The 14,462-nt window shown below is 39.0% G+C and overlaps 1 protein-coding gene and 1 long non-coding RNA gene across 4 annotated transcripts in view; one reads left to right on the plus strand and one right to left on the minus strand.

Annotated features, from left to right (window-relative positions):
* The window catches only part of LOC133276290 (uncharacterized), a 380,765-nt gene that overhangs the window by 189,845 nt on the left and 176,458 nt on the right, over positions 1-14,462 (plus strand). The window lies entirely within an intron of this gene.
* The window catches only part of CTBP1 (C-terminal binding protein 1), a 249,873-nt gene that overhangs the window by 183,392 nt on the left and 52,019 nt on the right, over positions 1-14,462 (minus strand). For 2 of the 3 annotated variants that reach the window (XM_061466796.1, XM_061466802.1), the window contains exon 2: positions 7,306-7,466. In XM_061466796.1, the coding sequence (XP_061322780.1) occupies positions 7,306-7,363 (58 nt within the window). In that variant the 5' untranslated portion in view covers positions 7,364-7,466. Of the gene's footprint in view, positions 1-7,305; positions 7,467-14,462 lie in introns of those variants that run through there. The other variant, XM_061466855.1, reaches the window with a different exon arrangement.

Raw genomic sequence — 14,462 nt, forward strand, 5'->3', positions numbered from 1 at the left:
ATATTCTTCCCCTGGCAAAGCTTCCATGCAATTCCTCCTGTTTAAGCAGGAGCAGCCTTCGAGTTCAGTACTGACCTCATGGAGCGAGGATTCAGTACTAGAAGACTCCACTTTTATGTTCTTGTTTCCACTTGCATCACCACACTCCCATCCTGACTGCAGCAAGGGAGGAAACAAAATAAAAACCTTCTTTGCATCTCAGACAGCACTTCCCTAGGGATGGGATCTGCCTCTATGAAAGCTGAACAGGTCTGCTCTAATTAGATGACTATTTAAATTTTTCAATATGTTTACCTAGACACTTAATCCTTGTACAGTTCAGTTTTCCAGAGCCCAAATGTAAAGCAATGCCTGAATCCAGGGCTTCCAGAGCATCTTCCCTGACGCCAGGCAGAACTAAGCATCTATTACAACCAAGTACTTAAAATTTCTAAAGCTTTTAAAAGTTTTCCCAGGCACTCATCTGCACTGTATAAAAGGTAAATATCTAGTCCAAAAGGGTTTTTTTAATTCTCTGATGGTTACTCAGGAACTAGGTGTGGGTGAGGTGTGGCTAAGTACTGGATTCTGATTCAAATATATGCATATGATATTGCAAACACAATCACTACAACCCTGCAAACCCCATGTCAGGCTGTACTCTTTACTGTATTTAACTGGGTTTGACACATTAAATATAACTATTTTGACTTTATTATAGCAGTAAGATGTAGTGTTCTTGATAAATCACAGCTGGCTGTAACTGCTGTCTGCATTATTATTTTATTCCAATACACCAATGAAAATGCAACTATATAGGTAAAATCTGGAGTGCTGGACACCACAAAATCAGCTTTTCTTTAAGGTATTAGTAACTTAAATCAGTGACCTGAATGTTTCAGCAAAATTTTAAACTCTCTTTGAGATTCTTCTCTGTGGGTTTTTTTCCTCCCAGTTTTCTTGTTAAAATAATGCTTTTCATTAGCAGCTACTGTTCAGCATCATTTAGGGCAAAATGGGCTTTTAAGCTAATTTTCTTTCCATAGAGAATTGCATTGTTACTAGTAATACCTCTGGAACATTGTAGTAGCTTAAGTGCATGCAAATTCAGAAGCTGTTTAGGTAGCACATAATGAAGATTCAAATTACAAAAGCAGGTTACTGCAGCAGTACAAAAGAAAGCCAAAACCACCTTACACCATAAATACTGAATATTAAGGGCAAAACCAAAATCCGAACATAAGCCTGTGAATAAGCATTTCACCTACAATTATAATGAGATAAAGGATGGTTTGGCATCAGGGTAAACATGTTCCAAATACAGATAACTTCCCTTACTGTGTGGTAAGTGGCACATGATCTTGTTACTGTACGACTCATGGCAGCATCATTTTCATTTTACTATTTCAAAGTCATCTTAGCCCTCAGAACAGCCTCCCTGTTCTTTGAAGACAGTTCTTATAAAAGAGATTCAGTATTTACCCTAATTCTCTGTATTTCAAGCTCATAAAAATGTTTTCAGAGTTCTTACAGGCAAAAAACAGAAAAAAAAGCATCGAATAGTTAAAACCCCCTTGGACGCAACACAAGAACCTACGCTTTTTGACATTAAGACACTTGTATCTGCAAGTAACTTGATTTACTTGGGTTATTCATAGAAAACTGTGCTTGCTTAAACACTTTCATTTGTTACAGTTGAAAGATTTGATGGCTGCTCCTGCAGAAAGATTTTGGTAGCTTTTACTACCTGATTCCCAGCTTATACTGGATCGCTAGGAAGAAAAGGAATTTTCTCCAGTTCAAAATCCTTATTCATTCACTAAAGGCACTTAAGATTAGAAAAGCACAATTTTGTGAACATTAATCAGTACTTTATGAAGAGGCAACTTTCACTTAGGAAACAACAAATGATAAAATATTAGGAATCTTTTAGCTCCCTCTGCTGCCCTAATCCTTCAATAAGCCTCCTTCTAAAGCCTGTCAAAAAGACACCAAGCAACTCTGCAGCCCCATTAATCTCTTTTCAAGAAGCATCTTGGCATATTGAGTATGCCTGGTACTAAGATCAGTATGCGCAAAGACAACTGTATAAAGTACTGTGTGATTTACAACTGTCTGCACGTTTTATTGTTTCCTTTCTTTCCCTGATACCTGCATGAAGTGAGACAGCCATGACCATTCTCAAATTTGGACATCACTTAAGAAAACTGATAGCTCATTTTCCAAAGAACTTGACATCTGCAAGTGCCACTTACCTAAGAAAGAGCTAAACCCACTTGCTGCCTGGAAGCATTTACTCCTCCTTCCTTTTAGTTACAGATCACCTTACAAGGTACATACCAACTTCAGTAAAAATCCTTTGTTTCCACTCAGAGAAAGCCCAAGCATTGCCAAAGCAGGCCATCTCCCCCATTAATATGCAGAAAACTCGTCCTAACTGCCTAATTTCAAAACAGCAATGGGTCAAATCACAGTTGACCCAAGTTCCATCAGTGGTCATGAAACACTTGATATTTGTCAATCTGGTACTTTCCACAAGTTAAGGAACCAAGCTCTCCATTACATGCACAAGGACAAAAAAATAAGGTAAGAGGATGTGGTTTTTTAAACTAAGTCACTTTGTATCTCAAGATTTCTTCATAAATTTGGAAAGAAGGAGAATTCAATTCATATCTGCTTGTTTCTCTGCAGTCCTCCTGGAACCATCAATATACCGCATCAGCTATGCACTGAAGATTCATCTTATTAAATCTCATGCTGTATAGCACCAGAAGCAGAAAAAAAAGAAGCTTTAAAAACACAGATGTTCTCTTACAGGGAAACAAAGCCTAGACCATGTTGTTGAAAAGAAACTATTCCTTTATCGTGGACTTTTACTGTCCTTCAAAGAGGCTTCCACTTGGGTATTTGCCAGTAACTGGACCTTCCCAAAGAAAGGCTGCCCTTCATAAAAGCAAAAGATGAGAGATTTTATCTGGAATTTCAGACAATCATCCTATTAATATGCACTTTCTTTTCCAGTCTATGATCCCAACCAACTTTTCTTAGGTAACAAAGCAGCGCTCTTAAAATAGCTAAAGTACGTCTGAAGTTTCCTTCTGGGCACTTTCAAAAAGGAGGAGGCAACCTGTGTATGAAGAATAACCTTAAGATGAATACCACTGCTGCATCTTGAAATGGTTGTTGAGAAGCTCTGAGGTGTGCCAAGATGCTTTTTCTTCCTCAAAACAAGAGCTAGACAAAAATACAACATCTGTCTGGGGTCATATTGGGTCTTCACAGACTTGTACTTGCATACACTACAGTCTTTGCTATGAATATTACATGAGGGGCTCTGGAAAGAAATTTCTGGTTTCAAGCAATCAAACTGGAAAAGTCACTCTCACAATTTGGCAGTTACATTTCCAGCATTGTGCTGTAGTGTAATCCCCAATACCTGCGCAAACAAGCACAAAAAGCAAAAGGAGACACCCCTTTCCTCCTCCCAGTTACACCAATGTCCCTGAGGTCTCCCCTTTATAGACTTTCCTAAAGCTTGGAAACCCACCAAAAGCAGTGTCTGACTGAACACTATATATTATACAGTGTGATGTATTTAAAGAAAATTCACTATATTCATCAATCCCATTCATCTATTAGCTCCCAGCAAAGTCAGCAGAGGTCGGACATCCCCAAGGTAACTTCCAAGCAACGGTCAGTAAAACATACACACATTTAATTAAAGATTTCTAGAATATAAGCAAATACACAGCATTGTTTACAGTGTTGTTACAATATAAAGTACAATAATACCTTAATTAGAGATAACAACTTCTCAAAATGGCAAAAACATTTAGAATTTTTCAAATTACCCACAAAATGAACACATTTTATTATTGCACTGTGACATTTCCAACTGTTCTGCCAAATGTATACTCCTATAATTATGCTTTGCAATCACCAGCATCACCGGAGAGGGGGACAAAGAACAATATAATCAGTAACTAATTAATCTTTCACATGCCTTGATGTTATTTATCTTCAAGGGAAGAATCCTGAATGTTATATCACAAATGGTGAAGTGAGTTTAATATTAGCATCTCAGAATAACTAGACTCATGTCTTCATGCCCAAGTCTAATTCACAGCTACTGGGGGAAGTTAGAAGCCAGAATTCAGTATCTGCCTTTTTCAAGGGACAATCTTCCACAGCAGACCATTGAAACATGCATAAAAATATAATGGCAAACAGCCTGAGGATTAAAAGCAAATATTCGGTTTCATATTTAAGAAATCACTGAAGGGAATCATAGGTACCTTAGGGACAAAATTACTTGGCTACATTAAAAGACAACTGACCTCTCCTGAAGTAACAGCATTGCTACTGCATTGACTATCAACTGAAATTCAGTAGTATTACTACCGTACTACTATTACTCACAAAGTAATAGTAAATTCAGTGATGCCTCTTGAATTTGCTGCTTAATTTGCACGCTTAGTTACTATAAGCAAGTGTGCGAATTACTTCAAGCCACAGGAAAACAGTTCAACTCAGTAACAGCATGCAAGCACAGTTATCCAACTTAGAAGAGCATTTGTGTAATCCACGAACTCCACAGAAAAAGCTGTGCACATGCTCCCACCACGAGATTTCACTTTGGGAATCAGGCTCATACCCCTCATTTTTCAGAAAGTGAATTTCAGCTCATTATCATCCCCTCCTCAAACAGGGCTACAAGCAGTAATGTAATGCTCTGTCACCACCAGCATGGCATCCGTGTCCCTTTATGGGTATAATAATGTATTAATGTCTGCCCATCACAAGTTATGCTAAACAATTTATGAAAACATAGGTATTAGTAATAGTAGCAGTTAGCAATAGCCTGGTTTTAAATGGAACTTCCAATAGAAAGAAAATGCATCTTTGGAGGGAAAAGGTTAAGAGAAGAAAGATATAAACAGCAGGCAAACAAAATAGCTGACAGAAGATAAACCATCTTCAATAGCTATTGAGTTCATTATAATTCCTGAGCTTGGTAAAACATTACCTGTATTTCTCAAACATAAAACACTCAGGCTGTGTTACTGAAGGCACATACAGAATCATAGAATAGAATCATAGAATAGAATATATCAGCAAACAACTCTGCATACTTGATTTTTAAACATGAACAGGACCATACGTAGAGAAAAACCTTTTTGAAACAAACCGACTCCTAATCTTCATCCCACGTTATGCACTTGCAGCGATAGCGATTTAAAACCAAAACCATCAGCCAAAGATGTGTTTACAAACCTCAGAGAACATCTGGACATTTGAACACACAGACACTCAAGAGCAGAAAACAGCCTGGACACTTTAAAGAGCCAATCTGGATTACCATAACCCTAAAATTTCAAGCATTTTTCCATATCCATCTTTCTCCCCCCCACCCCTCCTCTGATCATCTTCTGCCTGGTCTTCCCACTATTTTTCCAACACAGCTGTTTGTCTAGCACACGGTAAATGGGATCAGGAAGCTGAGGTAACTAAAACAACTTTTTTATGTTATTTTTCAACTGGATCAATTCCCTGCCCTGCATGGCCACACAGATTTTACCATAGGAGCCAGTGAAGTGTGCAGGGCTGGGAAAAACAAGTCAGACAAAAGACACTGATTAGATGTGAACACAAAGCCTGGGGGATGCCACTGCTATTTTAAACAGACACAGTGGCTACTGGTCTGTCCCTGACAACATTCCTTGCCACATCATCACAAACTCTATTTTCCTCTTAAGGTGTCCTGTTGATCAACAAAATAAGCACAAAAGGAGGCTGAAATGCTACCAACTGGGTTGAGCTGATCTAATAGCTGCTGCCATCAAAAGGAACAGGTTTCTGTCCTCACAGTTTTACAATTCAGCCAACTAACAAAAGCAAAAAACAGAGTTAACATTGTGCATGTCTTACTGAGGGGTCACAGCATGAGGACCTGAGACTGACAGCAGAGAAGGCAACCATGCACTGCACCACTCCTAGGTCACTTCCAGCTGATCCAACCCCAGAGCTGCCCAGAAAGAGTGGCAGCCTTCCCAAATTTCCTGTCCTCAGAAGCCAGTTCCTCATTTCTCTGAGCTGGATTTGGTCTCCAGAGAGCTCAGCTTGGCCAACCAGTCTAGGTGGGACACAATGACAGTTTGGACTTGGCAATCATGGGCAGGTTTGGCCAGTTTAAGAAGCGACAAGGAGATTAATCATCTAAAGCCAATGTGAAACTGCACCCTTTGATACTTCGGTGAAGTGTCTCTTTCTCTGGCTCTGTCAGGGTAAATGGCCCCAGTGCCTCTCTCTGATCCTTTCCAACTGCCCCCTTCAATGCAACTGCTTTGTCAGCTGTACAGGGAGGAATTTACCTAAGTGGAAAATATACCAACAAAAACATTCCTTTTTAGCCTGAGTCATCTTCTCGATGTAGCTCATTACACGGTTACACTCATACTGGCACAAAGAAAGGGGGGGAAACAAGGACAGGAATCAGCTGCCAGGGACAGCTTTCACCAACACAGCTGCTGCAAAAAAAAAAGAGTCTCAAGACCAATTCGTGGAAGAGCAAATGTTTTAACTGCAGTTCACTGCTTCGGTATTAGCCGTGATACAGAGACAATGCGCCCAGAAGCCCGTACACTTTTCCCATCATATCAAAATGGGTTAGTGAACTATTAACTATTCCCTTCCCTTTCAAGGAGAAGCTAACATTTTAATATAGAAATTCATTTAGCCCAAATCCTACCGTGTGTTCTTAAATATAGTACTCCTTGTCCCTCGACCTGCTTTCATATCAACTCTAAAACCAAATGAACAAAGAATGCCAGAAATATACAACTGGGTCATTTGTGACTTATGTAAAACCACTGACCCAAATGATTACACTCCTGGTACTAGATTTCTGCCTATTTTTATCAATACTTGTTAAAGTTTGGGGGTTTTGTTTTCATTTGACTTTTGCTTCCTTCCTAGGATCAGATACAAGGTGCTAAATAAATCTATATAAAGCAATCCCGTAGCAAAATTCTCTAGAGAGCATTACATGCTCATTTTATCCTTTTGTGATTGTTATTTTATATAAACCCACAATATTTCACAATATTTGGGTAGAACATTGTAGAATAGCACAGAGTTCACACACTAGTTGCTTTTATTTGTCTAGATCTGTTTTCATCCAAAACTAGCATTTCTGCACAGTTAATATAATCTCAACAGGAACTGCAACTCAATTAAAAATACACTGAACGACCAAGAGTTCCAAGTCTTCAGAAATATCAATAATCCACAAAATTAATGCAGTTAACAGAAATTTAAATGTCTAACCTTCAAATATGCGATCCAGACGTTGTCGCTTCACTTTGTGTTTGTCCATTAGAGACATAAGAGTAGAAGCTCAAAGAACGTCTCCACACAGCTTGGTGATGGTCTTCTCCAGCCAGCCACAAGTCAGAAATGCTTATTGTCTTTTATAAACTTATTTGCACCTGTGAACAGGAAGATAAACTTCTTAAAATACTTTTTCCCCCCTACCTCTTTCTAGAAAGAGGTTCTACACATAACTGAAACTGTGAAGAAAAGACATAAAGGTTTTTAAATCACATTAGGGAACCCATATTTCAAAGCAAACTGCCTTCTAAACAGATAAAGATGCAAAGTGCACAGCACAGCTCAAACACGCCAGTGTAAGAAACGCTCCAAGACCTTTTTGCCTCTTGGCTTTCAGATATTGGCCCTTTCACTCAACACACCATCAGCTGAAGAATGTATCTTGGGCAGGCACAGGTACACGATTCCCATAAAGCAACAGAAATGTGGCCACCTGGAATGAAACTGGAACTTTTCCATCAGAACACTCACAGTCAGAGAAAAATACTCATTCTTAACTTCTAAGCTGCCAATAATAAAGTAAAGCAGAGTCTGGTACTTGGAAGTTGAAGGAAATAACTCAGAGAGCACAGACCCGAGGAAATGCATCACAGTGACAACACAACGCCAACATCTATATCAACCAAATGGCATTTAAAGTAGGTTTATGCATGACTAGGCAAGCTCTTTGGCAGCAAATACAGCTAAGCACTTTTCAGATCCCATGTAGCTGAGCAAGACAGCGTAAGGGTATTGCAACAAGCAGTCTGCATTTTAAGCCAAACCACTGAGATGCAGATTCTAAGCACAGCAGTAGATTATAAAATACACATGAGCAAGTGGACGGGGCATAACTAAGTATACAGGGCCTCTATAAAGCATAGTCAGAACAACACTGTTATCTGCACTTAAATACCCCGGTAGGCTTAGAGAAACAAGCTCCAAGAACTCTGTACAGTGCACGTGACAACAAGCCAAATAATCCACTTCCCTGTTTCCTTTTATTCCTGCCCAACAGCTTTCAACATCAGTGGATAGCATTAAACAGCATTACAAGTGACTGAACCTAGAATTCTGCTTGTTTCTGTCTAGAGGCTAAACTTTTCTAAAACCAAAACTAGAGGCAAATTCCATCAACATATTATGAAGATTCATGCACTCCCAATGCAATGATAAATACTTTGAATATCAAGAAGAGCACATATGCATTAAAATGGGTGTCCTTACCAGCACAACCCTGCTGGGTACATTTGGACTTTTAACAAAGTTCTTTGTGTTTATTTTCATTTAAAAATTGAGCTAACGTGCAACATTCATCATGCTTTTAACACTTTATTCAGTCCCATCCTCCTCTTCACTTTCCCTCCATACCTCTTTTCTTTACCCTCAATTTCAAGATTCTTCTGCTGTTCTGTACACTGTCTGATCCCAGCTGAATGTAACATCCCACCATGAGTGCGAGAAGTTGATGAAGAAAAGAGAAGACCAGTTTTTTCTCTTTAAGAAGCAAACTGAATGCTGCCCTGTCAGAAATTTTCTGTTAAATTTCCTAATATCAATTATTCTTGCGAAATACAACATTCATTATTGATTGTGGCTCTGTTATAAGACTGTACAAACACTGCATCAAATCTAATATGTATTTTCAAACCTTCAAAGCCTGCTATACAGCTGCCTGCCTTTGCTTAGCCAACACCCCTAACCTGTGTAGAAGATCAATCCTAAACTAGTCTTTAATTTATTTGCTTATCATTCCTGTTTTATAATCTTCTTCCTTCAATAGTCATATTAAAAGATCTGGAGAACAAGAAACAGAAACCAGAACATAATGAACATTTTAAATACTAGTGTTGGTTTAAATTTTTATAGCTCATTTCATTTCCCATCTCCTAGAAACATATATGCCTGCTGGCCTCCTTGTGCTCTTTGTTTATTCATTCAGCATCAGATTTTTCCACTGTAGTCATTCTCCATACAAGGCTGGATGACAGTTGTAAAAACCAGACCATCTGTAACTACTGACCTACCACTGAAAGTGTCACCAGATGTTTTCTATCTGTCTACAGTAGCTTCAAAGCATATAATATAAATCGAGGGCTTTTTCTTTTCAACATAATTTGATGGTATTTTTTATTCACAGGAATTCGCTGCAAGTTTAAAAAAGCATTTCTGAGAAAAAAATTGAATTAACATGTTAACACAGTTCTAAATTTAACCCTCATGCAGTTTTATTATACTTCGTGTTCCGACACAAAGAGAAGATGATGATACGGGAAGCACTTCCCAGCAAAACAAAAGCCTTATAATTACAGGAGCATTAGTTACTACAATTACTAAACCACAACATGAATAATTGTATTTGAGAAATTCACTAAAAATACACGCACACTGCCTAACGAATTAAAATCAGCACAAAAATACCAAATAGTATTTAAGATCAGACTTCTGCAATTTGATATTTTAAGACAAAGTGAGAATCCAAGTGATATAAGAATACGCACTGCTTATCCTATATGTCAAGTATTAGCTACAAAGCCACCTGAGAAACCATCAATGTACAGAACCCTTTTGAGCAGTACAAATTTTAGATTAAAATATACACCGTTGAAAACAATGTAAGAGGTTTTTCTTTCAGTTAAGCAAATGATTCCAGCGTTTGAAAATCCTTTTAAAGATAATATGCCTCCGGGTATTGCAGTCTGGAACATTTAGCTCTTTCTCGAGAAAGGAAGAGCTTTACTCTTTTCAAGACTTCATAAAAAGGGAATCTCCAGCATTTTACAGGACAGCAAGCAAATCGTACTGGCTAAAACAGGAATGTTAAATAAGTCAATTTGGATTCCAGTTTTCAGACAGCAGGTAACACGGATAATGGAGTAAGCTGCAAGAGAGAAGATCTGAAGGAAGGTCCATTCAAAACTCATTATCAGATAAAGAGGATGACAAGGAAGAAAATGAAGAAATTAATTTTTATTGAAGTCAAACAGTAGGCTAATCATACACATACTGGTAGGTTGAGACAAAGCCCTTACCATCAGGGAAGAACTCCCCTCAAACCTAAAAGGTTGCAGTGTGCAGTGCAGGACCATTTCCTTTGCATCAGTTTAATGTGAGAATTTCGTGTCAACCGAAGCATGCTTCCAGGATTTGAACAGGTGAGGAAAACTTAGCCCAAAAATAGTAAAGCCTCTCATGCATCACCTCAGATTAGTTAGCCCACTTGCAAAGAGGTTTGAGTATAAACTCTTCTGAGCACAGATTTTTACCTATACAGCTAGGAACAGCAAATGGCTGATGTCTACCACAGTCAGCTTCTGTTGCATGAAACAATTTGTATGCTATCCCAAATCAGATGATGAGGCGTAAGAAATCAAAACCAGAAATGAAAGTCACAGAATAGACTGATAGATCATTAACGCATCAAGAATAGGGTTATGAAGTTCCATGTCACCCTTGGGAATCTCAACATTCATTTAATTTAATTTTTCTGATATATGGTCCTTGGCAGGAAACTATACTGAGTTGCTGAAATATTTTTCTTTCTACTGTTAACTTTCAAAAAGTACACTATAAGGCTATGGTAAGTTTGTACATTCTATATTCCATGGCCATCAGGTTTTGACTACTTCAAAAACTGAATAAATTTCCAAGACAACCCAGACTAATGCTTTGCTGCTTCTTCTCTCCCACCCAAATCAAGAAGATCTCTATTTTCGATGACAACTCACAAGCCTTGAATAGCCTGTAAGTCTATTCTGCACAGCCCTGAAAGCAATAATAGAATTAAAATGGGTGTTTCTCTTATAGATATGTTAATTACCCTAAACTATCATACATTTTGAAGTAAATATTTTGCTTCAGATAGTAAATAGATCATATAGGTCAAACCCCCTGCCATGGCCACGGACACCTTCCACAAGACCAGGTAGCTCAAAGTGCCATCCAACCTGACCTTGAACACTTCAAATGATGGAGTATCCACAGGTTCTCTAGGCAACTGTTCCAGTTTCTCACCACTCTCACCATGAAATATTTCTTTGGTATATCTAAGTCAACCACACCTAAGATTTCATGATAAAACAGTTACACTCATCAGTGAGCTGGACAGTGCTGCTCACCAAGCAGAAGGCTGCCTTCTGCAATGACTAGTGTTGCAACTGTATGACCACCAATGCATGCCCAATGTGACCTCACATTGCTCATCTGAGCAGGTGAGAAACAAAACAGTTTTGAGGGTTTTCTCTGTTGTTGTTTCTCCTCTCCTCACCCACTGACGTTTGAATATGACCAGAAGGACTCGCAGGATGCACACCAGCTTCATGGCTGAATGGCAGATATTTCTAGCATCTGAGATATTCTGTGCCACAACTGGTTCCCCAGCTTGTGCTCCTAAAAGCAGAGCACCAGAGTATGAATTTAACCCACATATTCTGGAATTCTGACATCCATTTTTATGGATTTCACTCTTCCCAAAGCATGAAATAGTAAGCTTTTCTGCAAACCTAACTCAATGCACACCCCACAAATAAGAATTATTCACTCTACAATAATTACTTATGTCCCTTTAAAGTTATGTTTCAAGTTTCAGGTTTCCCCCTTTTTCAGGAAAAGGACAGGCTACAACATACACTGAAGACAACTTAGACTCTTGCTACTGCTGAGATATTACTGAGAAATGGACATTTATCTGAATTTCAAAATACTTCGGTAGTACAAAACAAAGTACCTTGTATTTGGCAAAAGAGAAGACAGTATCAATTTGATAAACAGCACAGAGTAAAATGACATGTAAAAATGCCAAGTCCAGAGAAATTAGCTTAATGCTCCAACAAAAGCAAAGATGCTGTTACATGGCTAAGGCTGTGGCAGGAGTTCGTGGAATCACAGAATGGTTTGGTTTGGAAGATGCTTTAAAGCTTACCCAGTTCCAACCCCCTGCCACGGGCAGGGACACCTTCCACTAGAGCAGGTTGATCCAAGCCCCTGTGTCCAACCTGCCCTTGAACACTGCCAGGGATGGGGCAGCCACAGCTTCTCTGGGCACCCTGTGCCAGCGCCTCAGCACCCTCACAGGGAAGAGCTTCTGCCTAAGAGCTCATCTCAGTCTCCCCTCTGGCAGGTTAAAGCCATTCCCCTTGGCCTGGCCCTACAGGCCTTATAAAGAGACGGCTCTAACTCTGAGAATTTGAAAAATAAAGTTGATGATGTGAGAGGAACACTCTACTTGAAAGAGGTTCACAATCTGTAGTTGAACATTTCTAGTGTTAACAGCAGTAGTACACTGGATCATCCTATTCTGAAGTTCCATAGGACAGCATCTGTTTTTACATTTTACCTCCTGCTGCTATCCTTTTCTGGATATACTGTGACTTATACTAAAATCTCCTGCAGAGTAAAACCATCACATCACTTTCACTGCACTCAAAACTACTCTTGCAAAGATTTAAACTACATTTAGAAATAATTGTGACCCAAAGAGCAGAACAAAGAGATTAATTGCCAGAAAAGTATTAGATCAAACTTTCTGTGCAAAAATTGAAGTTATTCCATCTTGTCTAACAAAAATTAATACTGAATTGAGAAGAAAATACATAATTATATTTGCCCGTCAGACAATTTATCTTACCATTACATGTGGTTAAGCCACTTTGCCTTACCATTAGATGTCAGTACAGTCTAAGAGAAACCGTACAGGGAGCTTCAAGATCAATAAATTAATCACAAAAGTGAAGTGATTACCAAATTAGATGCCAAAAAGAAGGTTAGATACTATTTAGAACAGGACTAAAACCCCAACCATTCTAATGGCATTACCTGGTTCGAGGCCTGGAATAGCTTGCTGCAAAAGGAGAAGAATTAATGCACTGGTACTCCCCAGCCTGAAGAAGACACGACTGTGGAGAACACAACAAATGCATATGAAATATGCACCACGTCTCAACTCAACGTCTAGGGAGCAGACAGTGAAATAGTAAGCCAGCATATTAAAAACAACAGGAAGCTCTGTCACCAAGGATCTAATTAAATTGTAACATCTGGTGTCACAGGTATTGTGGATGCCAAAACTTGGAATTAGTAAGGTCTTACAAGGAATTAGACAAGTTTATAGAAAACACATCAGTGGTAACTGATAATAATGTCCACAATGCAAACCCTGCTTAGAAATCCATACTGGTAAATCTAAAGGCAAGAAAACCATCAGTGCATGCTTGCTTTGTTCTCATACGCAGAAATTGCTGCATTACGTTATGCGGACCACATGTCCGTTTAGCTCAGCACCCAACAGTTGCCATGAAATTACATGCTTCATGAACAGCGAGAGCAGTAACAAACACAATGCTTTCCTTAAACATCCACTAGCAGCTACTCTTGGAGACAGGACAAAGGACAAATAGACCTGCAGTCCTTTGTGATATGTGGGCAACACCTTACATTCTTAGGAAATGCAGAGGTATGGTACAAAATGGACTGGTCCAGCCACGCAGAAAGTGAGGTCCACAGCTCACAGGAATGCACAAAAAACATCCTAACACAAAATAAACTGGAATGAGTAATAGCATGTCTAAAAGATACTAGAATCATCAAACTGACAGTCTCACCAATAGAGATGATAGGAGACACCTTGAAAATGATCATAATTAAAGAGCTGCCAGTGCCATAAACGCCACCATGCTACATGGTGAGCTCTTCCAGAAACCTTTGCTACTAACTGGTTTTGCTTAACTATAGGTTTAGCTTAAACTTCCAGTCACAGATTTATTTTCATACCCTCAAGGTACCCCTTTGGTACCACAAAGTCGTACCTTGATCGATTCTTTACTGTAAGGGTGGTGAGGCACTGCAATGGGATGCCCAGGGAAGTTGTGAATGCTCCATCCCTGGCAGTGTTCAAGGCCAGGCCGGACAGAACCTTGGGTTGCATGATTAAGTGTGAGGTGTCTGTGCCCATGGCAGGGGGGTTGGAACTGGATGATCTTAAGGTCCTTTCCAACCCTAACTATACTATGATTCTATTTGCAGAAGAGACCAAGCTCATTTATCCTCTCCTAGAAAGTCATGTTTCTCATTCTAAATTGCGTCAAACCTTTGCAGTATTAAATTCAACAGCAAGTCAC

This window comes from Pezoporus flaviventris, unplaced genomic scaffold (genome assembly GCF_033815535.1).
Source record: "Pezoporus flaviventris isolate CSIRO_AGI_PZ_B2104156 unplaced genomic scaffold, CSIRO_AGI_Pfla_v1 ptg000002l, whole genome shotgun sequence".
NCBI classification, from domain to species: Eukaryota; Metazoa; Chordata; class Aves; order Psittaciformes; family Psittacidae; genus Pezoporus; species Pezoporus flaviventris.